The 24,169-nt window shown below is 52.7% G+C and overlaps 9 protein-coding genes across 9 annotated transcripts; 5 read left to right on the forward strand and 4 right to left on the reverse strand.

The window, feature by feature from the left end:
- Positions 1-2,379: 2,379 nt before the first annotated feature.
- Positions 2,380-2,919, forward strand: B0T23DRAFT_399354 (uncharacterized protein; the record flags this gene model as incomplete). The annotated part of the gene is made up of 1 exon (XM_062838417.1): positions 2,380-2,919. One exon carries the CDS (start codon positions 2,380-2,382, stop codon positions 2,917-2,919), a length of 540 nt encoding a protein of 179 aa, XP_062688520.1.
- Positions 2,920-3,760: 841 nt separating this feature from the next.
- Positions 3,761-4,769, forward strand: B0T23DRAFT_407854 (uncharacterized protein; the record flags this gene model as incomplete). Its single annotated transcript, XM_062839232.1, has 2 exons — positions 3,761-4,099; positions 4,164-4,769. 2 exons carry the CDS (start codon positions 3,761-3,763, stop codon positions 4,767-4,769), a joined length of 945 nt encoding a protein of 314 aa, XP_062688521.1.
- A 377-nt stretch (positions 4,770-5,146) lies between these two features.
- B0T23DRAFT_326280 (uncharacterized protein) lies at positions 5,147-7,087 on the forward strand (the record flags this gene model as incomplete). Its single annotated transcript, XM_062835553.1, has 1 exon — positions 5,147-7,087. The coding sequence occupies one exon, from the start codon at positions 5,147-5,149 to the stop codon at positions 7,085-7,087; it is 1,941 nt and encodes a 646-aa protein (XP_062688522.1).
- Positions 7,088-7,426: 339 nt separating this feature from the next.
- On the reverse strand, positions 7,427-9,481 carry B0T23DRAFT_456707 (uncharacterized protein; the record flags this gene model as incomplete). The annotated part of the gene is made up of 1 exon (XM_062841267.1): positions 7,427-9,481. The coding sequence occupies one exon, from the start codon at positions 9,479-9,481 to the stop codon at positions 7,427-7,429; it is 2,055 nt and encodes a 684-aa protein (XP_062688523.1).
- A 268-nt stretch (positions 9,482-9,749) lies between these two features.
- B0T23DRAFT_448304 (uncharacterized protein) lies at positions 9,750-13,206 on the reverse strand (the record flags this gene model as incomplete). The annotated part of the gene is made up of 3 exons (XM_062841041.1): positions 9,750-10,746; positions 10,806-11,165; positions 11,463-13,206. The coding sequence occupies 3 exons, from the start codon at positions 13,204-13,206 to the stop codon at positions 9,791-9,793; spliced, it is 3,060 nt and encodes a 1,019-aa protein (XP_062688524.1). The 3' UTR covers positions 9,750-9,790.
- Positions 13,207-14,214: 1,008 nt separating this feature from the next.
- Positions 14,215-14,970, reverse strand: B0T23DRAFT_325478 (uncharacterized protein; the record flags this gene model as incomplete). Its single annotated transcript, XM_062835513.1, has 1 exon — positions 14,215-14,970. One exon carries the CDS (start codon positions 14,968-14,970, stop codon positions 14,215-14,217), a length of 756 nt encoding a protein of 251 aa, XP_062688525.1.
- A 290-nt stretch (positions 14,971-15,260) lies between these two features.
- Positions 15,261-16,946, forward strand: B0T23DRAFT_415507 (uncharacterized protein). Its single transcript, XM_062839593.1, has 3 exons — positions 15,261-16,027; positions 16,557-16,692; positions 16,888-16,946. Exons 1-3 carry the CDS (start codon positions 15,325-15,327, stop codon positions 16,910-16,912), a joined length of 864 nt encoding a protein of 287 aa, XP_062688526.1. The 5' UTR covers positions 15,261-15,324; the 3' UTR covers positions 16,913-16,946.
- A 1,525-nt stretch (positions 16,947-18,471) lies between these two features.
- On the forward strand, positions 18,472-19,360 carry B0T23DRAFT_448310 (uncharacterized protein; the record flags this gene model as incomplete). The annotated part of the gene is made up of 2 exons (XM_062841042.1): positions 18,472-18,499; positions 18,621-19,360. The coding sequence occupies 2 exons, from the start codon at positions 18,472-18,474 to the stop codon at positions 19,358-19,360; spliced, it is 768 nt and encodes a 255-aa protein (XP_062688527.1).
- A 1,219-nt stretch (positions 19,361-20,579) lies between these two features.
- B0T23DRAFT_448317 (P-loop containing nucleoside triphosphate hydrolase protein) lies at positions 20,580-23,707 on the reverse strand. Its single transcript, XM_062841043.1, has 4 exons — positions 23,078-23,707; positions 22,762-23,013; positions 21,661-22,263; positions 20,580-21,613 (listed from the first exon to the last, which is right to left on the reverse strand). Exons 1-4 carry the CDS (start codon positions 23,408-23,410, stop codon positions 20,585-20,587), a joined length of 2,217 nt encoding a protein of 738 aa, XP_062688528.1. The 5' UTR covers positions 23,411-23,707; the 3' UTR covers positions 20,580-20,584.
- Positions 23,708-24,169: the final 462 nt, after the last annotated feature.

Genomic DNA, 24,169 nt, shown 5'->3' on the forward strand with positions numbered 1-24,169 from the left:
GAAGACACGTGGGGAAACGGACGATCGACCTACTCGCAGGATTCGGTCGGCACATTGCATTCGTGCCTGTCTCTCTACGCAGTTCTGGTGTCTCGTCCGGATGGCATGGATTGGATGAATCTGGCTCTCCTTCATGCCTCCAATCTACTTACAGACATGATTGACGAGCCACAAAGGATCTATCGAGGGCTGCTCGTGGAAATCACCAACATGGTCGTCCGCATGGTCAAGGAGCACATCCTCCACCAGAACGACCCTCTGTTGTTGTCAGTCTGGCAGATCCTGACGTACGCCAACGCCATGACCCAGAGAAGTCTGGCGGTGGCCATCGTGTCTCTTGTCGAGGTTTTTGGTGGACAGTTGACCAAACTCGTCACCGCAATCACGTCAGGCCCGTCTGATGTACGGGCCCTGTGTGAACAAGAAGAGTCGGGCATGTACTACAATGTCTCTCAGGTTGGCGTTCTCCTGGACAGAGACATGGGTACAAATGAGCGGTGGTATATCCTGCTTAACTTTGCTGACCGAAACCTTCGTGTCGTGGTGGGCAAACGGTGGAAGATTGTCCTCGTGGAGAATGCATCGATCCGGTTCACTGGAAACGATGACAACACGACGTATACGTTTGGGATTGATGAGCTGAACGGTGGCGGACCCTGGTGGATTGCGTCCAAGTAGATACGATAGTTGGAAATGGTAAAGATGTCGGTGTAGTGCATTGTGTGCCCTTTTAATGTGAAGTTTGCCGCATTTGCGTTGTAATCTGTACTTTGTGATAGGGAGACTATATGCGGTCTTGTAACGTCTAATTGAAATAGCTTGCCGTAGTTTGGATATCGCGTAATGTCTACCTATTAACGTTGGTGTTTTAAGCTTGCGGCAAACGTTCGTCTTATGCTTGCAGGAGCAGTTGCAAACTTTATAGGTCTAAAATGCGGGCAATGTACGGACATGCCCGCTTGAAAGTAGGTGCAAAAGTTTGCACCTGGCTGCACACACCTGTTATCCCACTTTTGCATATACGTGTTCTTACGCTCAAAAGTCGGTGCAAGAGTTTGCACCTAGCTGCGCACACTAAATATCGACCTTTGCACTGTGCGCGCTTTCCCGCTAAAAGGCTAGTGTAAAACCTTATAGTGGCTTTTACCGGGCGACCAATTATATTTGCAGTTTACGAGCTAATGTGTAAGTGGTAGTGTAGGCTACATATTGCCGAGCTTTAACGGATATGTACTAACAAGTGGTTATTCGCGCAGCTTCGGCTATATAGAGGAATATAGTACCTGTAAGTCGCCTTTGACTTTCCACTATTCCTACTAACACTGTCTCGCTTTGCTAGTAGAGTATCCCCCCACAAATCATCATAGAACCATGTTTACTGACTCGTCCCTCCCACCAAGCGCAAAGTCATTACGAATCGCGACCGGAATATCTATATCAATAACGTTCGACCGGCACCATCTGTACAAGACACGATCACATATGCCTCCGGCTCGGGTAGCAACTGCGACGGCGGTTTTGCTCGCCGAGATGGCCCTGGATGATGTCACTCTCCAGCGAGTGATGACTGTTTGCGAAAAGCTGTCGTCCGGCCTTTCCGTGCCGTACTCGAAGCTGCTTGTCTGGGCCGCTTTGTACAAAAATCACGATCTCGACATATATTTCCTCAAGGACTATGCCGAGCAAGGTCTGGATGTCACACGGGAGGTGCTGAACGACTTGGTCCCCAAGTTTCTTGAGTGGGGTGGGCGCCGGTATGTTGAGCAATGGATTGAGGAAAATCCACTCTCTCTGCCGCATGCTAGTGAGAGCTTGAAGAAATGGGTCGACAAGTTATGGCCAGCCTGACCGTCGAACTCCCCTTGGGCTCTAGAAATTTGAACTAGTCGTCCCTAACTATGTAGTCAAATCAAAAGATACAATACTAAGGTAGTGATATTGCGAGTGCTTTGTAATGTGAATACCTAGAGGTAAGTACCTGTGTAATGTGTCTCGGAACTTGGATCGCCAGAGACGAATGTGTAAGTGATAGTACAGGCCACTATATAGAGGCCTACAGCGAACGAACGCTAACAACATGGCATTGGACCCACCTGCATGAGCAACATGCTGTCAACCCGACTCGGCAAACGAGCTTTCACCTCCCGCAGTCAGTCCTCATGGGCCTTCGGCCAGAGCTTTCCACTTTTTTCCTCCCGCGCACAACAACCCCTCCACGACATTTGGCAACTTGACTACCTCTAGACTTGTTTCAACAGCAATAGTTGTAACAGCGTCACGCAACGCTACAGCAGTACACCAGACTCTTCTCAAGCTAGACTTTCTCTCGAACTAACGTGTTTTTCCAGAACAGAACCATGGCAGAGCCAGGCTTTCAAAATGTCCATTCAAAGAGAGGCTCGCGGGACCGGTGGAGTCTTGGCCAATACCTGGGTTCAGATCCACGAGCCGCCGACCAAGGATGAAGAGACGCACAATACCAGTGACGAACAGTCAAATGCGGTCGATCTTGCCAACGAAGTGCCATCTGCGCCCGTGGTCACGGAGGAAGTACCGGCACAAGGCAGTTCTCGCTCGTTGAGTAGTGGCCCATCTGGTCCGTTTCGATTCGGCTCTCCTTCGTTGTTCATTGACACTCGATCCCCGGTGCCGCAGCAAATGGCGGCAGTCGGTGCCGCGATCGCTGATGACCCCTTTAACACGGGTGTTGTTGCTCCCCGGAAGCGCCAGGTGAAGGCTGGCGATGGTATGTTCGGCGTGCCATTTCTCAAGGGAAACTCTACTCTTTCACAGCCTCAAAAACAGAACCACAGCAAAGCCCCGCAAGACCGCGACTCGGCGCCCGCACTCAAGAGAGGTCTCGGCAACGACGCAAGATTGGCATATGATCCCGTGCAAGCGAACAAACTAGGTAGCTAGATTCATGCCTTGTGAGGACAGCGATACTCCTCTACTAGAAAGGTGACTATAGTTCACTAGCCAGGCATGCTGACCAAGAAGATCCAAATTGAACGCATCGAATATTTTGTATATCCGCGTCTACTTCGAGTTATCGTATAATAGGACCGGTGCTCGGCCCAACGACTACCTTAAGTGTACTACGTGTGCGACACTACGATGTAAAGTGCTGAGCAACGCTGTGTGCAAAGTTTGTAAGGCGGTTTTAAAGGCGTGTGCAAACATTCATTTTGTACTAGGAGTGACTAGTGCAAAGTTTGCATACACTAACTTGTATAGAAAATAAATACCTTTATAGCGGGTTTTAAAGGTGTAGGCAAACGTTTATTTTGTACTGGGAGTAACTGGTGCAAAGTTTGTAGATACTAGAAATAAGCAAATAGATTGGTTTACACCGGGTTTAGTAAGCGTGGGCAAACGTGTATTTTTGTATGTGGATTGACAGGTGTAAAGTTTGCAGACACTAAAGACGGGCACTAACAGCGGCCCGCGTGTGCTGTGCGGTGTAGATTGAGACCCCCGGACGAACACCCGCCTTGGCAGTGGCCGGGTTGCAGAACACTGCAGCCCCGGTGGCATTTATGCAGGTACCTACAAATGCGGGCCTGCATCGACATTAACTCCCGTCGCACCACAACTTCAACCTTCTCCTTTGACAATCCATCGCCCAACAACAACGGGAATTTTCCAACCACAGCGCTCAAGACACGTATTCGCCATGTCACAGCTACTGACCCACGCGGATAGGTTCCGACGCGAGTTCCTCTGGCCGATCACTACCTCTGAGCGTGAAGATGCGTACATGACCAACACGTTGGATATCATGACCATCATCATCCGCGTTGCGAGCAGTCATCTTGACAATGCGCCGCCATGCTACAGTAGCAATCCGCTCGTTGCGTATGCGCTGTCCACGGGCGCTGCTGACCCCCTCAGCCCCTCTGCCTACAATGAACTGGTAGCGGCCGCGGGGGACAAGCTTGGGTTTGGCCCCAACACCAGCCTGGCTGAGCTGATGGAGAACCCAGTCATGGTCAGCACCTTCTGGGACCGCCCAGGGTTCCGCCGCTTCGGGCCCCAAGCCTACGAGGGTCAACTCGTTGGAGGGCAAATGCAATGGAAAGCCCGCAACAGACCGGTGGTAAGTCAAGCATGACAGGTCCTGAACTGTAATAATCCAACTAATCGCCTTTTTTTTAATTCAGCGCTACACCAGCCTGGTCGAGTGGGACGGTAGCGACAGTCTCGGAGAGCACATCAGTCGCGACTACATGATTCGTGGCACGGACCCCGAACATCCTCGCGTACTGCAAGGCCCACAAGACGCCGCCATCATCCGAGTCATGTATACACCGAAGCGGCCGGGAATCAAAGGCTTCGACGATGTTCGTACCTTTCGTGTCGAGGGCACAGATCTGGTGCAGCAGCCCGACGGGAGCCTCGAGCCGGTGGAGACGGTTACAAAGTATAACCTTGTCGCCGCCGCCGTCTACTGCAACGATCATGACAGCAGATCGTTCAGCAAGATCAGGCTGTTTGATACATGGGGTCGTGCTGACGAGCGCCCTCTTTATGGGAAGCGCTTTGCCATGGCCAAGTGCAACTATTACTCCGACGACTGGCGTATTGGCGAGAAGGGTGATCCGCATGGTTACATGCTTCTCTACGTTCGGAGCAACGTTGAGCTCTTGCCAGTCACTGAGGTACCTGTGGTCGAGTCAAATCCCGCCGCCATGTTTTCGAGCATGTTCGCACCTGGTAATGGCATCGTGTCCATGCAGTTCGACGAAGCGGAGACACGTCGTCCTTAGATACCTAGTCTAGTAACTCTTATACAAACGATTTCATTGAGTGTTCCAGTGACCCTAACCCACTAGACGTATACATGTAGACAAAGAGTGATATCATCAAGACCAAAAAGCCAGCCGTGTGGACCAAAGGTATTTCAGAGAGAAAATGTTTGTGATCTCTTACAGTGAATGGATGTATTGTTACCATTAAGACGTATTGTCAGTTCTGCCGCAACACACAGCCCAGCCGTGTCCGCAAACCTTGTGGTTTCCCATCCCGCCATCGCTCCATCACCCGTCTTTCACCCGCCACCCACAAAGTTGATTCAACCAACAACATCGACTCAACCCACACAGTCTCAAGGTCGGAAAGTTGATCCCGTGCAACACCAGAAACCATGTCTACGCGCGCCGGACGAAGTGGAAGAGGCGGACGAGGCGGACGCGGTCGTGGACGTGGTGGCAACGCTACCTCATCCGACGCCCAAGCTGCTCCAGTTCCTGCATCGGGCTCACCGGACGCGCCAGCTGCGGACAACACGCTTGAGTTGCTTTTCGGCAACCTGCCACAGGACTTACAGCCACGGCTGAAGGACTGGGCAGAGGGTGTCGAAGAAGCCCACAGAGAGACCACAACAAGGCTCCGCGAGGTGGCACCAAACCCGACCGAACAAGAGTACAACGCGTTGATTGAGCTGGTCGACGACCCTCTCTGGACGGCGCAAGACACTGCCTGGCTCAACGGGAATTGCGCGCAGTTGGAACAAGCCATCAACTCCCGCGAAAGGAACACTTATATGCAGTCACTGTGGAAGTTGACGCCAAAGTTCATGGGCTGTGTGCCTATTTCCATCATCTGCCCAGAGAGGCTGTTGGAATACGGCAGTGAACACCCACCCATTGCGGTGGGAAATCACCTTGTGACTCACCCGAATTGGCCATCAAGATTCTGTGACCATTTGAGATTCTTGGTTGTCCATCCGGTCTTCAACAGGTCACCTAGCCTCCTCGCGCTGGCCATCCAGTACGCCGTCAAGTGTCGTACCAACGACCGCCGTCGGTGGCCCATACAAGATCCCACAGGCAATCGCTACATCAGCCTGTTGGCGACCGCATTTAGGAACGGTCACGGGCAGACCAAGACCGAGGACATCCATCGAGATGTCCGTCAACAGATGGAAGACCACCCTCCTCTTTGCCGCCTCCTACAGGAACTCGAGCGTGTCTCCATTCCCAGGCAGCTGCCAGAACCTGTCGTGGACGACAGCGAGCCATTCGCGGCATACACCGTCACTACCTCAGACCTGCTCAACATCAAGAAAGCTGTGGATCGGGTAGCCATGTGCGGCATGCCAGATTACCTGCCCGCCGATTTGAGGTTCATGTGGACCACGTCGGCAATCCATGGGCATCCCTATCCGCCAGCCAACCGCATCAAGGAAATCTTGTTGAAGGCGTATAAGAGGCAAGTTCAGGAGGCTGAACTGAGGCGGAGACGGCCTGCTCAGGCTGCACAGCAACCGATGCATGCTGCCTATGTGCCACCGGCAGAGGTGACACCAGCTGAAGAAACAGCAAGGCAGTTAGAGCAAGCAACTGCCACCATCGCTAGGCTCCAAGAGGAGTTGACGCAAGCACGTCTGGTTGACCCGCAGCTGATGGGGTCGAATAACACGGCCTCACTCGAGCAACGGGCTACCGCGGCCGAGCAACGGGTTGCTCAACTCGAGCAATCGAACGCAGCCTTGGTCGCCGAAAAGGCACAACTCGAGCAGAAGTGTGCTGGCGCAGAGACACGCGCTTCGGCTGCCGAACAGAAGCTCCTTGAGCAATCGGCCTTGGTTCAGGGGCAGGAAAGTGACATGGACCAACAGGCCATTGCCCGAGTCGCTGAACTCGAGAGACAGCTGGCCGAAAAGGCAGAAAAGCTTCAGCAATCGAACGCAGACTTGCTTCAGGCTCAAGAGTCAGTGAAGATGATCCAGGCCAGTCGCCAACAGGCGGATGACCAAGTCACTGAACTCAAGAGACAGTTGGCCGAAAAGGCACAAGTCGAGCAGAAGTGTGCTGATCTTGCCGACAACCTCCAGGCCCAACTCACGGCTCAACACGGGGATGATGACATGGAACTGGACAATGACAGTCATGGCATGGATGGAGATGATATGGATCTAGACCCCTTCCAAGACGAAGCTGACGATAGCCTTTTTCTGTCAACTGTTGAGGGTTTGTGCAAGAAGGCACCGGAGCAAAGCTCCATGTCCCAAATGCAAGAAGTACCCGACTACAATACAGTGGCTAGGTTGTTGTCTTGGGTGAAGCAGGACTATGTAGATTGAATAGAGTGAACCTCGGTATACCCGAAAACCCATTTTGCAGCTGTTTTGATCGGTTTGAATGTCTGTTGCTCTACCATGTGAATCTGTACATGTAATTCCCAGTGACTTGGATTTCGTGATACTTTTATGCTGTTCAATCTATGCTCCTTACCATTTGTAGACGGTTAGAGTTGAATACTCAGGTCTACAGTTACCTACGCTACTAGTGGTGGATGTTGAGTCGTGATGTCGCCAGGTGAAAAAGAAAAAAAGTTGACCAAGTTGGTGTGCATTGACAAAACGTGAGTTACAATGTCAGGACGAGAAAAGCTCTTAGTTAAATTACATCCTATCTCAATACTAGTCCACCATGACCCTGCGTCCCCAAACCGTCATGAGTCCTGCAGCCAACTTGTTCAAGTCATCGGTGTCGAACCCCGCTCCAGCTTGAAAGCCGGGAATCCTACCATGGAAGACGTCAAAGGCCTCGCAATGTAGGGGCATAATGCCGTAGATGGTGTAATTGGCCTCCCTATCGAGTTCAGCCATGGTAAACAGGCCAAGCAATCCGCGACCATGATTCATAACGTAGGGCCGGAGCGACGTCATTTCGGATTCACTTGGTTCAACAGCCTGGAACGACGACAAGGAGCACAACTGTCCGTCAGTATCTGCCGAAGAATCGACGGAGGGGATGAAGACAACATTTTGTGCATATGCCGACAGCAATGCCCTCTGAATCGGCAAAACTTCAGGCTGATCATGTGGATCTACCTGGTCGAGCGGACCAAGGCTATTGGTACTTCGTGCGAGCCAAGTTGACAGCCGATAGATCATAGCAGCGTGGTTAAAGCTGCAGCCATTTTTCAGTGGCCAACGGTCATCCTCGCTGCCCCTGGGCATTGTAAACACCTTTGACGTGTGAATGACTTCTTCCAACAGTGCGACGGCTACCCACAGGCTCCCGCTCCACAGCCTGTCAAGAGTAAAGGAAGGGCTGCTCTGAGCGACCATGGCTCTGACAAACTGATGGGCATTGAACGTCTGGACTGAGACAGCAGGGTGCCAAATCGAGTCCTGGCCAGCATGCAGAATGGCTGCCATCATGCAAGCCACCCGCTTGGTAGCCGGAGACGCGGGAATGTGCTGCATGTGTGCTATGAACACTGCAGGGTAAATATTGGACATGCTCATTCGCTGGGCAAAGTCCAGGGTCAACCGGCCGACTGGAGTGAGCGTAGAGGTCGTCTGGTCGACGAGCCCCATTAGCTTGACAACACGAAGGGCCTCGTACCACAGTAGTGGACAAACGTTGTAGGCCATAGGATCATATGCGGGAATGCTGAGAGCCAGCAGGCAAAAACCCAGCAACTCGCTGCTATGAGCGTGCGGCCGTGGCTGATCCGGAATCGAATCCACACAGATCGGGCCGTCAGGTGCACTGTAATGAGCAACTTGGGCTGGGCCACAGGAGTAGGTAGCCAGACCTTGCTTTGCTAAAAGCTCCTGCTTGCTGACCAGGACGGCGGGGTTATTGACCAGCAATCCTGATCTGTTGTCAAGGACAGTCATCTCCTTGGTTCTTTGGTAAACGGCCATGGCGACATTTCGGATCGGGAACCGTACTTCAACATCATGCTCAACCTGAATCAGCGTAGGCCCGTTTAGGGTTGCCAGAGAGGCGACAAAGGTGGGGTTTTGGTCAAGCCGTCGTCGTGACAGAGTAACGAAATGACATTTTGGCAAGCCCTTCGAGCGCGTTTCGTAATTTTCCCAGCTAGAACCGTTTCTCAAGTCCATAGCGGTGTGGAGATCCGTGAACAGAAGGACGTTTCTGTCTTGAGCTTCGCACCCCTCGTACAATGTCTCCCAGATGACACTGGACGCATGGGCACCTGGTCCTAGCGGTGCCATGGGCAAAAGCTCGTGGGGAGGGTCGACTTGAATGATGACTGGCCGGGCGCAGCGGGGGTAACGATGGTCGGCAGCACCCATGGTGATGACGGCCAGAGACTCGCCAGCAGCCTCTGCCATATGGTAGAAAAGAGCGACGAGATACTCGCCGCGAGCAGAGGGGGTGACCTCTAGATCGATACAGACACGCGGGCCGAGTGGCTGTTGTGATTGTCGCGAAAACTCGACCATTGATTCGATGGACAGAAAGATCACCCTGCCACTCTCCAAGCCGTCCTTGATGGACTGGGTGCTCAAGTATGCTTTCAACAGCGTCACTTGTGTCTCGGTCGGCTGGATGTACACAAGCGTGGCGGCGGGATCGCGTGCGATCTGGTCCCAAATGCGACAGAGCCATTCGGTACTTTTTCCGCAGCCATGGGGGCCTTGCAAATGAGCGATGTGCGCGCCAGGTACGCTTCTGGCGAGGAATCCGGTGAGAATATCTTGCGGGGAAGTCATTGTCGCAGTGGTTGATGATTGAGGTTATGGTATCGCATGGGTTGTAAAGTGGGAGATTTTCTGTCAATGAGTTCCTCCTACATGGATTTTGTTTTGGGCGGGGAGTTGACAGAGCGGGAAGGCAAGGCTAGGGCAGGCAGGGTTGGAGCGGGCAGGCAGGGTACAAACTACAAAGCTCGGGACACACAGCATAGGTAGATGTTCACGCAACAAAGCACTTGGTCACTGTAAACAGTTGATTTGACTACCTCTACGGAAAATGAAACATGCCAGGGCAGCTACCACCATCAATGTCAAGCTGTGGTTGACTCAAATGGGCATGTCTTTCAAGACCCTCTCAACCGATTCTTCAAGCCTCGTACGCGGCAGACACAAGGGATTCTCCTTAATCCAATGCTCAACATACTGACGCCCCTTCCACTGACAGATCTTGGGGAGCAAGGCTCTGAGGAGCTCGACTGTCACGCCCAGACCCTTTCGAGGGTAATGCTCAGACACATATGGGTCGACAGCGCGTGTGTTGTGCAAAGCAGCCCAAACAAGTAGCTTAGAGGTAGCATGCATGTTCCAGGATGGCAGCACAAGGCTGGAGCACAGCTTTTCGCACTCAGTCACGGCCTGCTGAAGAGTCATGTCATCCAGGGCCGTGTCAGCGAGCAAATGCTCAACCTGAGGAAGCGCGGTCTTGAATATGGCAACCATGCGTGCGTAATCCGCCATCTCCACCAGTCTCGACTCGTTCTGAGGAGGGCAGCCATTGACCACGTGCTTTTCGAGCCACACATGGTAGCTAGGCTGCAACTGTGGGTTGTGCGACATCAAGAGAACATCGCAAGCCCATCCGACAAGATTGAGCCAGGTTTGACCCACCGCCAGCTTGACATTAGGGTTTGTCAATGGCGTCTTTGTCATGTACCCAAGTTGGTAAACAACAGCATTTTGGGTCACGTCCAGACTAATGCGGACACGGACAAGCCCCAAGTTGGCGATCGTGACCTGTCGGCCCTCACTCTCGAGCTCATGCCAAATCCTGTTGGCTGGAGAAAGCTCTCTGGAGAGGACGATCTGGAAGCGTCCATACACGCCTGGGTGACCCTCGCGGACCTCCGGTCTCAGCTGGCGCCACATGGCCGTATCAGGCACAACAAAGGTGCCGTCGCGCTCTTGAAGTTTAGCCTCGTAGAACGCCGCATATTCCGGCGAAGTTTCCGCAGAAGGAGCAGGGGCAGGGTAGTTTGTCGTAAAAAGAGGCATATTTGGAGAAACTGAGCGATACGTGACAGGTTAGTGAATGATTCGTGAAAGCCATCGACAAAAAACTTACAGAACCACTTGACGACGTGAAAGTCAATCACCCAGTAACGGACATTAGGACAGACCGACGCGAACTTATCTTGCCATAAGCTCTCATGGGCCTGAGGAACAAACATGTCCGTGATCATGCGATGGATGAAAGTGTCCTCAAGCTTGAAACTTTTCTTGATCTCTGACATGATGTGGTTACGACGCTTTTGAGCGTCCAGCGGCATACTAGGCGCGTTCATATTGTGGTTGTGGTTATGGTTGTGGTTGTGGTTGTGGTTGTGGTTGTTGTATCGAGGTAGCGGGGTAAGATTTTGTTTGGCGGACACGAAGGACTGATGTTGTTGGAGGCCCGTGCAGACGTGTGCCAGTTGGTATCTACCTGTAGGTAGGTAATCACCTACCAGGCCGTTTCGAGATTGGGGCTGGGTACCTCTACAGGTGTTTGTATAAAAGTTCATTGGTATCTCCGGGCTGCTACCTATTTGTACATCTTTGAAGGGCGCAAGAAGATGTCGTACAGGAGTCAACATGCATCACAGCAGAAGGGAGAAGTCATCATTCACGCATTCAAGAGAAACTATTATTTCAAGTACACTAGACTACTAGCGAAACACCAAAGCGTGGCCGAGGCCTTGCCGAACACGTTTGACTTGCAAACATTGGTCATGCATGTCACACCGTCCATCGTATGAGATGGCATCAGTAGTAGGCCAGGAGTGGATAACGCGCTTGAAACAATACCAGCGATCTACTGGTGCTCCGACGTTGAAAAGGTTCAAATTGTTCAAGGCACGAACATCTGGATCAGACATGATCAAACAGAACTGATGGAAGATGGCCTCTAGGGGACCCTCTTGTGTGTCCGCAAGAACAAACATGTCGAACCGGCTCAACAAGTCATCCACACACTGTACCCATAGACGGTTGTTCTTGGGGGGGCCAGACCGTCTTGAACAGGAACGTCTGGTGGCCAGCAATTCCTGCGAACGACTGACTTCCTCGTTGAGCTTGTCCAGACTGGCACATTGGTCTTGGATCTGCTTTTCCATCCCAAGATTTGTGCTCTTGAGTTCGTCCAACTGTTGCTCTAAGCAATCAGCCTTCTGCAATTGCATTTCCAAACGAGCAAGGGCACCGTAAGTGGCATCTTCCCAGTCCTTGCTTGTCCTTACTTCTTTCAGGACAACAGCTAGGGAATTGGTATCGCCATCACAGAGGTTTTCTACCCAGCTCCACACATTCTGCAGATCAGACTCAATGTCAGACAGTCTGATGTCGTGATCATTTGCCATTGCTGCGAGTCGAAGAGCAAGGTGGCGGTAAAGACCGTAAAGGACTTTCAAGTTTTGTTTGGATGCCACTCCGTCGAACTTGGCCAAGACTAACCCGACCGTCGTGCTGACAGACCGAACAAGCTCCTGGGTAGCGCCGTTTTCCGACAGATTGTCAAGCTTGGTCAGAGCAGACTGGACCTGCTCTTTGGTAGCCCTGTCATTGTTCACCTGACTGATCTGGCTTGAGATCAAGTCAAGTGTCTCCGAGCTCTGGCTTTCCATAGCAGATGACATCTCTAGCAATTGGTCCCAGAGCTTGCTCGTGCCCCCCTGAACAAGCTCCTGGGTAGAGCTATCGTTCCATATCTGACTGAGTTGGTCCGACAAAGCATTCAACATGTGCGAGACACCTTCCATGAATTGCACCACGTTCTGTAGGCTTTGCTTCAGTTGGTCTGAGATGGCGTCAACCTTTTCACAAACTCCTGGAATTGCCTGTACTTGCGTTGACATGGTGTTCAGGCTGTTGGAAACAGCCGTGACCTGCTCTTTGGTCGCACTGTCGTTCAAGACAGTGTCCAAGGCCTCGGAAACAGCCGCGACCTGCTCTTTGGTCGCACTGTCGTTCAAGACAGTGTCCAAGGCATCGGAAACGGCCTTGACCTGCTCTTGGGTAGCCGTGACCTGCTGCTGGCTGGCCATGTTCTGCACACTGTCCGAAAGAGATTGGATTTGCTCTCTCGTAGCATTGTTGTCCATCTTTTCGAGGATCAAGTCAAGCTTTGCATGGAGCTCCAATTGGTGCTCCTTGTCCTTGACAGCCCGTTCTCTTCGATCGAGGTCATGCTCTCTGGTCTGCGCAATCTGCTCCCTTGTTTGGACAGCCTGCTCCTTGTTCAGGAGAGTCTTCTCCCTCTCCTGGAGAGCCTGCTCCTTTTCGGCAAGCTCTCGATCTTGATTGTCAAGGGCCTCCGTTTGTTCAACAAGGAGTCGCTTCCGCTCATCGTCCTGGCGAATTTCATGGTCGAGGTCCCTTGTGAGAGTCCCCAATGCAACCTGGACAGTGTCCCAAATGTCGTTGTCCTCCGGCTGCTGAGGAACCAGCGACCAGATTTGTTGAAGCCTTGCAACGTAGTTCGATGACATGGTGGCGGCGTAATGACTGTGCAATTCAAGGTGAAGAACTACATATGGTTCAAGAAACAAGCGAGCGCGCAAATTTGAAATTGTCATTTGTGCGGCGAGTTCGCGACAGTAGCTGGGAAGGATCATCATGGAGGAAGGAACGATGAGCGCTGCCAATACAGAATGTACTTTTACACATACCAACCCAGCACGCGGGCAAATTTTGCCCGCGCCGCGTTGTTGGTACCATTTTAGTGTATGCAAAGTTTGCACTGGGCAATCCAAGTACAAAATCGACGTTTGCCCACACCTCTAAAACCCGCTGCAAAGCTATTCATTTTCCATATTGGTTAGTGTATGCAAACTTTGCACCAGCTACTCCTAGTACAAAATGAACGTTTGCCCACGCTTGTTCAACCCGGTGTAAACTAGTTCATTTGCCCGTCTTTAGCATATGTAAACTTTGCAACTGTCATTTCGCATATAAAAATACACGTTTGCCCACACCTCCAAAACCCGCCGTCTACGCCCCTATTGTAAAGCGCCCCTTTGCACGAATACCTTAGACGTTAGTGTTCGCTTCCATTTGACAACAGATGCTATGAATGCTAGTCATGTCCATGCGCGAGTTGCAGATTGACTACCTGATGTTGTACACATTCGGCCATTCCTGAGCCCAACTTGAAGAATGAAGCAGACCTCACGAGCGGCTTGTTGTTTTAATGCTCGATGGGTAGCATCTGTGCTGAGTGTAGAAAACAGGATATGTACCTTCGAAAGGGCCAAACTAGCTATCGGGTCGCGAGATGGATTTCTTCAAAAAGTCATAATTCATTTCACAGGGGCGTCGGCGGACAAACTTTAACATTGGATGAATCACTTGGCACAGGTCGACGGGGAGGTTAAGACATTGACAGTATATTAATGCTATCACGAAGCATGGGATCTGGACTGCAGTTGAGTCGTAACCAAACCATGCTGGTCTTTGTCACAGTGACAGAATGACGCTGGGATGGCAGATTAACGCTGTCACTCGCGTTCTTCGTCGCTAGACGGCTGGAACATCTGGCTCAATGATAGCAAAGGTGCTGAATGGCCAGGGAACACGGGCCTTTTGTTGGCCGCATTCCTTTGCGGCTGGACGTCAATATGCGGAACATCCGGCGACGGCGGCTGCACATTTTCGCCTTGACCCGGGTTTGGGGGCTGTTCTCCATCTGAAGACTCTCCCTGACCCGGGTTTGGGGGCCTTTCGCCATCTGAAGACTCGACCAGCGCCGCATCGCTAGAGGCATGTCTTTTGTCCAACACCATAGAGGACGGCGCATAATTGGACGACGCCTTTTGCGGAGAGCTGCAGTCTACTGGCATAGGCGACGAGAAGGGATCGTCATGCTGTACAGACTCCTTCGGGGCAGCGGCCACAATGTCCAGGGCATTGGAAACCTCCCGGATACCTTGTTGGTACATCCGGGCCGCGTTACTGAGATCAATAAGCGGACTGGTGGACGGCACATTATGGCTCGTGCAAGTAGGGCCACTGGGGACATAGGACATAGGTGTCACGTAAAGAGGGTGCTGGTAACTCGGCGGCGTCCCCCAAGTGGAAGCGGACCGGTCCTCATCGCTTAAGCGGCGTCGTTTCGATCTGCCGGCCCCCTGAAGACTGGCTGCCTTGGGAAAGCTTACTTCATCCTGACTCCCGGAACTGGCGGAGCGCTTGCGCCCCTTTGACCGGGACGGCGTGTCCGCTGCGTCTCTCTTTCCAGACGTGTTTGGAGACATTTCAAGGAACTGCGCAAGTTAACAATATAGAAGAAAGCGGATTCACGAGCTGGAGAATTCCATGAATTCCATGAATTGTGGGAGCTTGAATTCAGAGTTTTCTGTTTCATACCCTACCTACCATCCGTACCTTCCTTCTTGGACTGATTCGGCTGCGCGAGTCCGGCCTCCGTTCAAGGTACTTGGGTACATCAAACGACGGATCACTCTGTTCTCAGATTGGCATTCCCCCCCCCCCCCCCAAAGACCTTTTCCCGTTCAGCCCATCTTCTACCCCTCCTTCTTCCTCCTGTCAACCACACCACACCACACCCACCCAAAAAAAAAAGAACACACTCCCAACGAACCAAGACAATGTCTGCTGCTGCTGCTGGAGACGACGGTAACGGCGGTTTCAACGCTGGGAACTACCATACCGGTAATTTCTGTGGAGGTGGTGGTGGTGGTGACGACAATGATCGTGGCGGACGCGGTCATAACAACAACAACAACAACAACAACAACAAGAACAACAAGAACAACAAGAGCCGCAGGCGCCGCAACCAGCGCGGTAACAACAGCAACAACCACAACGACAACGCTCGTGACGGCTACGGCGGTCGCGGCGGTCGCAGTGGTCATGGCGGCTATGGCGGCCACAAAGACGGGCACGCTGGCCAGAACCACCCGTCCAAGGGACCTCAGGGTGTTGGAAAGAGCCAGCCTAGCAAAGCTCGCAAGGCGCTCGCTGGCACTGGCCTGCCAGACAGCATGGTGTCGGCGCTGATGCCAAAGCAGGATGGCCAGCAGCAGGCTCTGACCAGGGCGGCTGCACCACCTGCCATGACCCATCTAACTGGCACGCACCAGTTGGAAAGCTTTTTGGCCAACAACGCCAATCCTTCGCACTTCTCGGTGCCGCTTGATGATGGTTCTTTGTTTGCTGTCGGCCACCCATCCCAAGTGCTGCAGCAAGTGGCGGCGGTCGGTGCTGCGGTCGCAAATGACCCCTTTGCCGAGCAGTACGTCAACACGGGTGTTCTTCCTCCTAGGAAGCCCAAGGCCAAGGCGGGCACCAGTGCGTTTGTTTTGGGCTTGCCAAGGCGCAAAGCTGCAAAGCCACAGCCCAGCCCTGTGAGCTGCCCTCACTGCAAGCTCCATACGCGTGAGGATGCCGACACTCACGAGCTTCGTGACTGTGGGTACGCGTCGCTCAATGGAGACATTCCCGGTTGCCCAGTGTGCAATACACTGAGCCACTTCTTCGATGCCTGCAAGCAGAGACAGGTATCTGGGGATGACAGGCGTCATGAGGACTGGAAGTATCTCGTCCAGTACCGCTCTGGACTCCCTCCTGTCCGCACCACGATGGCATGGCCTGATCTGGTGACTAACATGGAACCCCCGTATGGTTTCCCCATCACGAAGAGTCTGGCGATCCAGGTCAGAAATATTCATAATCATGGTGACAGACATCATGACCCTCTGACTAGGACGCTGGACGACGTCCGGACGAATCTCGAGCGCTTGAAGGCATCCGAGGTTTTTACTGGCATGGGCAATCGGTTGGTGAATCGTCCGCCGAATCCCGCTGGCGCTTCTGACAGCAACGCCATGGACCTGGATGATGCTCCGGCTCCCCCCAATGCTCCTGTTGCCCCGGCTGGTCCTGTTGCCCCGGCTGGTCCTGTTGCACCGGCTGGCCATGTTGCCCCGGCTGGTCCTGTTGCACCGGCTGGCCATGTTGCCCCGGCTGGCCATGTTGCCCCGGCTGGCGCTCTTGTCCCGTTCGGCCGTGTTCAGTCAGAGGTCAACACCGAGACGAGTGCTGATGGCTCCGGATTTGGGAATTTGCGTCTTTGGATGTCCAGGGACCGAGATGGTTTCTAGCCGAGATACTTTTTCTAGCGTCGAGTAGACAACTGATATATGATGCAGACTTGTTTTTGTGCAACCCTTTTGATGTTCTGCGGTGATGTCGTGATTGAACGCCTGTGATGTTGACTTTGTATGTTGATGGTGTGATTGAACATGCATGTTGATGTTGTGATGTTGATTCGTAGTAGATACTTATGTTCCTGGATAATTTTGAAAATGCAATCGCAAAGTCAAATCCGTTACCTGTCGGTTAGTAGGTAGGTAAGTTTGCGCAGGGTACGGGGTTTGTATTATTTGCGTAATATAATGTATACGCTTGCTAGCTTGAAAGCAAGTGCAAACGTTAAGAATACACGTAGTACAAGTAGTCTAAGGCGGGCAAACGTTAATTTTATAGCTGGAGGAGCCGGTGCAAACTCAAAAGAGAATAGAGGAGTGCAAACTCCAATGTACTCTAACTATTACATAGTGCAAAGTCCAGGACAATACTTTAATACTACGACATGGTGCAAACTCCAATGTACCCTAACTATTACATAGTGCAAAGTCTAGGGCAATATATTAATACTACAACATGGTGCAAACTCCAATGTACCCTCATTATTATATGGTGCAAAGTCCGAGGTAATGTACTAAAACTACAACATAGTGCAAAGCCCGACGTACCAAGATTATTACATAGTGCAAACTCTAATATTGGGTCTGCACCCAAAGTTTAGTCCAGTGTGCACCCCTACAGCCTGGCCCAAAAAATTATCCGCGATACTACAATCACCAGACACCAACGCAAGCTGCGACCTCCAACGCCGACAATCATTACGACCTCTGCCACCTCCATTCAGGAGCGCTGAAAATCTCGAGCGATTCCACCCCTCTGAACGAGCCGATGCCCTGCAACAAAGTGAGTTTGCATCAGCCCCCTACAGTCCACTGGCAAGGAAAACAAGGTGCACAGAGTACTAACGATTGCGACAATGGTGCTCCAGGCCTGCGCCCCAACGGAAAAGTCTTGCAACTGCAGCCACGACAAACACCACGATCAAACATGATAACAACGACGACCTTGCACACTTTCCGAATCGAGTAGACTCCCACGTTTGGTTGGTTATCCAGAGATCGTCGGGGTTCTGGCACTCCAGGAAGCAGATCCTCCCGTACCCGACGGATGCACAAGGTGAATTGAATCCCTGTTCTTGGGTCAGACTCGTCCAGCGCTTATGCAACTCATCGGTCGGGGGGAAAGAGTCTGCGCACGGTTTTAACGCGCCAGCTGTCAGGGGAGTCGGCCGTTGGAATATGACTTGTGGGATGCGAGGGACGAGGTTTTACAGGTAATTTTATGCAGGTACCATCGGTTTTTGGGTTCAGACATGACTTGGGCCGTGTTCGTTCTGGTAGTAGTGCGGGAACCTCTTTCAACTCTACTTAGCCCAAAGCTTTTCTGCCATCAGAAGTGCTGCCGCTACTGCACTACTGCCGGAACGAACACGGTCTTGATAGATATGCCGTAGGGGACGCCTTGCTACACCGGGAGATTGTCACCTATCCATAGAGGTACCTTTATCTTTCCCAAGCTAGAGGATCTGGTAGAAACATTGAAATCACCGTCTTACATGCGATTTCTGGTATTCTTACACTACAGACATGCCCGAGTCCACGTCCTTGTACGCAGGTGGGTCCCAAACCTCCCTTCACCTGCACCCCCCACACTTCTTTTCCCGCCCTCACAACCGCGAAATCATTTTGCCCCGTCGCGTCTGCATTTGGCGCATCAACTACTACAATCACCACAGTCAATATGCCAGCTGAGCCGCCTGCTTTGCAAGCGCAAATGTCCGAGCTTGAGAACGATCTGAAGACGCAGCTTGCGAACAAGACCCAGGAGCTGTCTGCCTCGGAAGAGCGCGTCGCCGAACTCGAAAAGAAGCTCAAAGAGGCCCAGACTGCCAGCGTCAAGGCTGAGCAACCGACCAAGGAGCTGTCCATGTTCAAAGGGCGCATGTCCGATGTGGAAAAGGGGCTCACCGAGGTCCTGGCTGCTGCCCAGGCCAACATCAAGGTCGCTGAAGAGGCCCTGAGTGCTAGTCAGAAACTGGAGGACAAGGTCAAGGACCTAACCAGCCAGGTTTCGGGACTGAGCAGTGTCCTGACGGTTAAAGAACAACGGGCTACCGCGGCCACACACACTGTCGAACAAAAGCCGGCCGAGAACCAAGTGGCCTCCTCTTTGATCGAAAAGATTGCCGCTCAGGTGACGGAGCAAGAGTTGAGCGAGGCGCGAACTTTGCCTGCTGAAGACTGGTTGCTCGAGCCAGCTCCAAGACCGTCTACGCAATCCGAAGTAGACCGAATGGCCTGGATGATAGGGTTCGAACTTCCGGGACGGCAAGGACCAAACAACAACTCGATTGAACAGAATGCCTCTCGAGCTGTCGATGCGGCAATAGCGCGGTGGTTGCGAGCGCACCTTGAAGTTGAACAAGAGCAGAGACAGGAGGCACAAGAACAACTCAAGCGGGAGGCGAGGGAGTAGTAGGAAATGTCGTCGTGTATTGGTCGCGGCGAGGCTGATTGAGCCAGGATTTGGAAATCGCCCCTGTAGGTTACAAGGGTTTAGTGGACATACAGACAATTCATCTCTGCTACCCTACTATCTTGGTCAACCACAAATTCAGTGCGACACAGATAGCGTGCCATCTAAGTCGAGATTCCTGTTTCCTGATTCGTCTTTTATCCAGTGAGTCTATGACAACGACCGAATGATCCAGCAAAGCCTTCGCAAAGTGTCCTCAACGCCTGACACCAGACTTTTGACGCTTTCCAACATCTACCTCACGAGTCATGCCCATGCCCCTGTCATGTATCCTTCGAGCCAAACCAAGCATTGATTAACTCGCACTCCCGTAGGCTGAGCTGTAAGCTATAAAGCGTCGTGATCAAGGTGGCTTGCGTGCAGTCAATCGGTGTAGACTGCTTGTGCAGTACGATTCGGGACGGCAGGGGCCGCAACGGGAGTGGGGCTGTGGGAGTTGATGTTTAGGCGCCCGGTTGTGGGTGGTGGCCTTGGTGCTGGTTTTAGAGGAGTGTGGGTGCTGAGGTTTGGGCTGGGCTGGCGCTGGTGCCGGTGAGCGTGGTGCTTGCACGGTACCGCGGGGGATGAAGATGATGACTCTAAAGTGGCGGGCCAGGGCCAAGGGCAACAAAGGCGGCGTCGGGTTTGGGGGGAGGGAAACGCAAAGTTGCCGTATTCCTTCTTGTCGATGGGGGTAGGGGAATCGTTCTGGCGTTCCGGCTTGGGTTTGGTGTTCGGATCGGTATTGTCGTCTTGGTTTGAGGTTGTTGAAACAGGCGGCCGAGTTTGTAGCTGGAGGAAGTTATTTCTGCAAGGACAATAGGTGTTGGCCTGCGAGCCTCTTGGTACAAATGCCATTTGTTGGGCAACCACAAGGGAGTCAGACTACCTTGACCAGCGACGGGATGTCCATACAAGTACCCCGTCGTAGGCCTTGCTACCAGTTCAAGTTGTGTACAGAACGACAGGACGGAGACGTTCCTAGATGGCCAGGCAAGACAAGGGTCCTTGACGGTAACAACATTGATTCATTGTCTTCCTTATGCCTGATGTTGACAACGGGGTATAAACAAATGCAATTCCCTTCATCACCCGGCACGCTTAGTGAAGCCATTATATATCCTGTGCTCGTACAAATAACCCGACATGATCCATCTTTGACACCACGCTGCTAGCTGGTGCCCTCTAGAAAGGATCATCATCATCCAACCCCTGCCCCCATTTCTTTGCTCCCAACCTCCTGATCCTCTTCTTCTTCGTCGGACTTCCACTAACCCCGTTTCCCTCCCCAAACCCATCCATGGCCATATCCCCTTGATCCCTCTTCAACTCCTGAAGGAACCCATCATCATCTTCCGCATAATTCAGTTGAGCCTTCTTCCTCCGACTACGACTAGGTGACCTGCGACTGGGCGACTTGTTCTTGCTGGTTGACTTGGCAGGATCGATACAGGCTGCCAAAGCTTGTTTAAGTGATTCGTTCTCCCTCTGTAGCCGCTCGTTTTCGTCGGCAAGGATTTCCAGCTGTCGTCGGGCCTCTCTATCTTCCACTGTTCTCGTTTCCACCAGCGTCGTGTTTTCTGGCTTCTTCGGACTGTCCACGTCCATATCCATGTCGACATCCCCATCAGCCTCTACCATCCGCTCAAACACTCCCCATTTCCCCCGCCAAAACTCTTCCCCCCTCTCCCTCTCCCCATCTACAATCGTCTTCCACCTGTTGACTTCCAGTTCCAGACGCTTCTCGAACTCCTCCGCACAATCTTCGCGGATTGCCTGCTCCAGCTCGACCATCTTATCTTCCATGCTCAACAAATGGGCTTCAGCCTGTTCGCGTAGGCTCCGTTCCGAGTCGAGAGCGTGCCGGAGGTAGGTGAGGTCTTCTTGTAGTCTGGAGATCTCGAGAGCGGCGGATTCGAGAGTCTGTTGGAAGGAGAGGTATTGATGGTTTGGACTGCCAATAGGCGGTAACGAGTTGGAGAAGGAGTTGGGGGGAGGAAACGAGGGCGGCTGGCGAGGAACGGTGACCTCCTTTGCGAGGGCAGAGTAGCGAAGAATTTGGGAGGTCGCGTTGAAATCGCCGTGGGGGTCAGCGGTGACAATCATGATGCCTTTCTGCGGGTTTCGATGCTGTTGCTGGTTATTGCCCGTGGGGAACGAGTTGGTGAACAGCAGCTCGGTCAGTTTGCACCGCCTGATCAAGCCCAGATTCGGCTACGGTTCGTTAGCACCCCTTTCCATCAAGGTGTTCGAGGACATACCTTTTCCTTCCCACCTGCCACCTGCATCTGCAAACACTGCCCCAGATACATCAAGCTCTCGTTGATCTTGCCCGCCTCGGCCAACGTCTGTCCGACTGTCTTTGCGTCTCTGGCCCTCTCGCTGCCCGCAAGGTCGACGATGGTCAGAGAATTCCCGGCCCATCCTGCGCCTCCGTACCATCCAGTGTGCTGCCCACCAAGGGAAAACCTCTTTTTCACTTCCACCACGAAAAACCCGTGACTCCGCGAACTCTGCGTATTACTCTCCGTCCCTGCCACCCTTCGCTCTTGCAAACCCGCTTCCAAGACCATCAACGCCTGATCGAGACTTCCGCAAACCACCTTTCGTAGTCCCGCCACCACTTTTCGGTCCGGCGAGAGCTCGGTGGGTTTGAACAGCAAGGGTCGGCGACGGTATTCTTTGGTGGCGGCCGACTTCACGGGGGAAGAAAGGAGATCGAAGATGCGGTCGTTGTAGACTTCGTACATGGAGATGACGATGGCGTACTCGGCTGACGCGTCAAAGGGAATGGTTAGATGGCTTATGTCGGGGTTCTGGGGAAGCGTGGAAGGGCGGAAACGGCGTGGAGTGGACGATTCGTTCTGTTGATCACGGTTAGAGGGTCTAGTTGCTGCAGTGATAGTTGCGAAACGGAGGGAAGAGGTAGCTGTGAAGCGTGGAAGAATAGAAGAAGCAACAGGCCGGAGCTGCTGCGGTAGCTTAGAAGGAGAAGTTCCAATCCACTGGGGTTGGTAGGTTGGAAGCCGACTACTTCGTTGGAGAGAAGAGTTACCAAGTCCACTCGGACTTGGGCACGGAAGCCTGCTTGTTGTTGTTTGCGTGGGAGTCACGGTTCCCGCTCGACTAGGAGGCGTAAAGAACACGGTTGACTCTTCTTCCTCTTGTTCTGGTTCTTCGGTAACGACGAGTCGGATACTGGCCGACCGCTGGGCTTGTTGAAAGGGTCCAGCTGGAGTTCTTGCGCCAAACTGGTGCGCCACGGAAGAAGTAGAAGAGGTCCGACAAATGGGCTTGTCGGTTGGGACTCGAGAAGAGACAGAAGCGAACGGTCGAGCGGAAAAAGAAGCAGAAGGTCGTACTTGTAGAGGTGTCGATCGGCCATTGCCGCTTCCGCGCAGGAAGGACATCGTTGGATCTGTGCTATAGACCGATTCGAGGTAGGCTGTGGCTGGAAGGATATTGGCTTCTGACGGATCGGATGCGCTGATGGATTGCTCGAGGTTTGGATATGTAGAGGGATCAAGGACGCGATGGCCGAGCGAGCGGTAGATAAGGTCGAGGGACATTTGGGTGAGGCCGCGCTGGGATCGTGTTCCCAGCATGGTGTGTGTCTGCAGTGGTATTCCATCGTCAGTATCTCTTCTCTTTTCCGCGGCATCACAGTACTGAACAAACCTTTCCAGAACCCGTCACTCCCAGCGTCGCCAACAAGGCATCCGTTCCATCACCATAGGGAGCAAGCACGCCCTCCACCAAGCCGGCGACCCCAGTACAGTGAAACACATCAAGCTGTGTGGCATCTTCCTCAAAGACCTGGGTGAAGGCGAACTTTTCGGTTGCTCGGCGTCGATCGGCTGGCGGGTTCAGGGTGATGTGTTTGGGTGCGCTCTCGCTGGGTTCTGGGACATCGACATCGAGGAAGCGATCGCCAGACGTCGAAACGGTGTTGGCTGGGCGCAGTCGAAGGTAAACCTCAAAAAGGCTGTGTGATGTTGGCTGAGTGTCCATGTTGTCCGCGGTGAAATGCGTGGGTTTAGGTTGTGTAATGTGAAGGGATGTTGCGCCGCATTCGGGAGACGAGAAATGATGTTGATTTGGATTCACGGGCTATTGTATTTCAATTTCAAGCTAGTGCTTGTTCTCGCGTTGTGGTCGGTTAGCTGAACGCGACCGGTGGTGATCGATTAACGAGGGTAGTCAGCAGATTGGCGAGCCTCAACTGCAAGTCATCATCCCGGACGCGGCGAGGCAAACTGAGTGTCGTCCAACCAGTCAGCTTTGGGAAAAGTGTTGACGAGGGGGATTGGAAGAAGCAAGGCGATCAACAGCACACCACAAACAAGTTTCCGTAGCAACCACGATAAGATAAGATCTGTCAGGATGGACCTGAGTTCAACAAGGTTGCACCGGCAGGCAAGCGGTCCAGCCTGCAAGTCATTCCGTTACGTACATACGGGGTCATCAGCAGTGTGGGGTAAGAAAACCACGATTGAGCGCACTGACCACATGGTCTCCTGTCGCATTCTAATCTTGGGTTTGACATCCGGAACAGCTCTGGCCAGACTGCCGAAATAACAAGAGTAGCGTACTTGTATGAACCATGATCGATGCTGGACGAACATATTACACAATGCCAAATCAACGCCTCCACTTGAGAAGTTTGAACAGTCCAATCGACTGGCATCATCGGGATCATCCACAGCGGGCAACGTCACGGTGGAGACTAGACGATGGCAAAGACGGGCGCCTGGGTCCCTGGCGTAAAAA

The sequence above is a fragment of the Neurospora hispaniola genome (assembly GCF_033458365.1).
Source record: "Neurospora hispaniola strain FGSC 10403 chromosome Unknown B0T23scaffold_9, whole genome shotgun sequence".
NCBI lineage: Eukaryota > Fungi > Ascomycota > Sordariomycetes > Sordariales > Sordariaceae > Neurospora > Neurospora hispaniola.